Here is a 1,425-nt window from a genome sequence, read left to right as displayed (position 1 = left end):
TCAGCAGGAGTGAGAAGGACTCTGCCCATACAAATTAGATGCATTATTTTAATACAGACAACTTTTCTATGCAGTTGCTTTTAATTCTCTAATGTCTGTTTTAAGTAATTGCTTTTCCACCAGAGATTGATTCAGTCCCTGCTTTGAAGACTTTTATTTACAGGCAGGTGTGGAGGGAGGGAGGGAAAGGGAAGGAACCTTCCTGGGATGCAGCACTGAAATACTGGGAGCATCTCTTTAGGGGAGGAATTGAGCATCCCTAATTTCTACTCATCTCAGTGCATGTCAAAGCTGCTCAGCACCTCAGAGGATCAAATACTTTCATACAGCAGATTATGCCTCTGTTCTTTTCAGGCAGTTTCCCCTCTTTTTCTACTCCCCTTTCTTGTTTAATATTGTTTTCATATACAGGATGCTGATTTTTGTTTTAGAGATGCTCAATGTTTCTATTTTTCTCTTGTTCCTCCTCCTAGTTAAACTGAACCTTTCCCTCAAGCTTCATGGCTTATTTTTGCTGCTTAAATACAAATGAAGAATTGTTTTGTACTCCTTGACTGTCATGCAGCAGAGCCTAATCTTTGGCTGTATTACCAGGCTGTGTTACCATGGATCTTTGTATTCCTGCATATTCTGAGAGCTGCTACTACAAAGTGAAGCAAGCCTTTCCTTATCATCCCTGTTTTTAAAGCATTAACTCATTGTTTGATCTTGCAGATCTCATTTCAGTGTTCTGAGGTTTGGAGGGGTTGTTTCTGGTAGAAAGCCTTACTTCTAACCCCCTGCTGTGCATATTTTACTTGAACTTTTCCTAGGTACTCCAAAACTTGAGGAAAGTAAGCAAAGAATAGGTAGTGGTGAATACAATACTTCCTATTCCATCCCAATCTATAAAACTCCCATGAAAAGCAACTATTGGATATCACAAACTTTAAAAACATATCTCAAGTGAGGAATGAAAGGACACTGCTTTTCATCTCCCACAGATTAAAGGTCAAGCAAGAAACACAAGAAATAATCAACTGACCAAACCCAGCATCCAGTAACTGAACCAATATTTAACCACTAGCAAGAGAATCCTTCAGAGCAATCAGGATCTTTCTTTATTAATCTGAATCCTTCCCTCTGAACAGGGAACCTGGCAAAACCCCCCCAAAGACACAACAACAAGTAAAAATCTCTTCTCAGCACAAAACCTCCATGCCCTCCTACCTGTGGACGTGGACTGCACGGTTTTCCTCATCCACTCATAAGAGCTGTGCCTTTGGCTGTTGGGAGAGATTTGCTGGGCATGAATTGTATCTACAGGAGGTAAGGGCGCAGCAGCAGCAGCGGGGTGCAGGGAGCTGTAGTCAGCAGAGCTGTAGGAGCCCTGGCCAGGGGACGAGCCATTGATGTGGGCAGCGGGCGCGGCGCTGGAAGCGGCTG

General features: G+C 42.9%; 1 protein-coding gene across 1 annotated transcript in view; it reads right to left on the bottom strand.

The window, feature by feature from the left end:
• The window catches only part of LOC102034365 (homeobox protein CDX-1-like), a 13,617-nt gene that overhangs the window by 11,963 nt on the left and 229 nt on the right, over positions 1-1,425 (bottom strand). Inside the window, exon 1 of the mRNA XM_005428730.1 lies at positions 1,210-1,425. This exon is cut by the window's right edge and continues 229 nt beyond it. Within this exon, the coding sequence (XP_005428787.1) occupies positions 1,210-1,425 (216 nt within the window). The remainder of the gene's footprint in view (positions 1-1,209) is intronic.

The sequence above is a fragment of the Geospiza fortis genome, unplaced genomic scaffold (genome assembly GCF_000277835.1).
Source record: "Geospiza fortis unplaced genomic scaffold, GeoFor_1.0 scaffold117, whole genome shotgun sequence".
Taxonomy (NCBI): domain Eukaryota; kingdom Metazoa; phylum Chordata; class Aves; order Passeriformes; family Thraupidae; genus Geospiza; species Geospiza fortis.
This window is presented reverse-complemented; position numbering and strand designations above follow the sequence as displayed.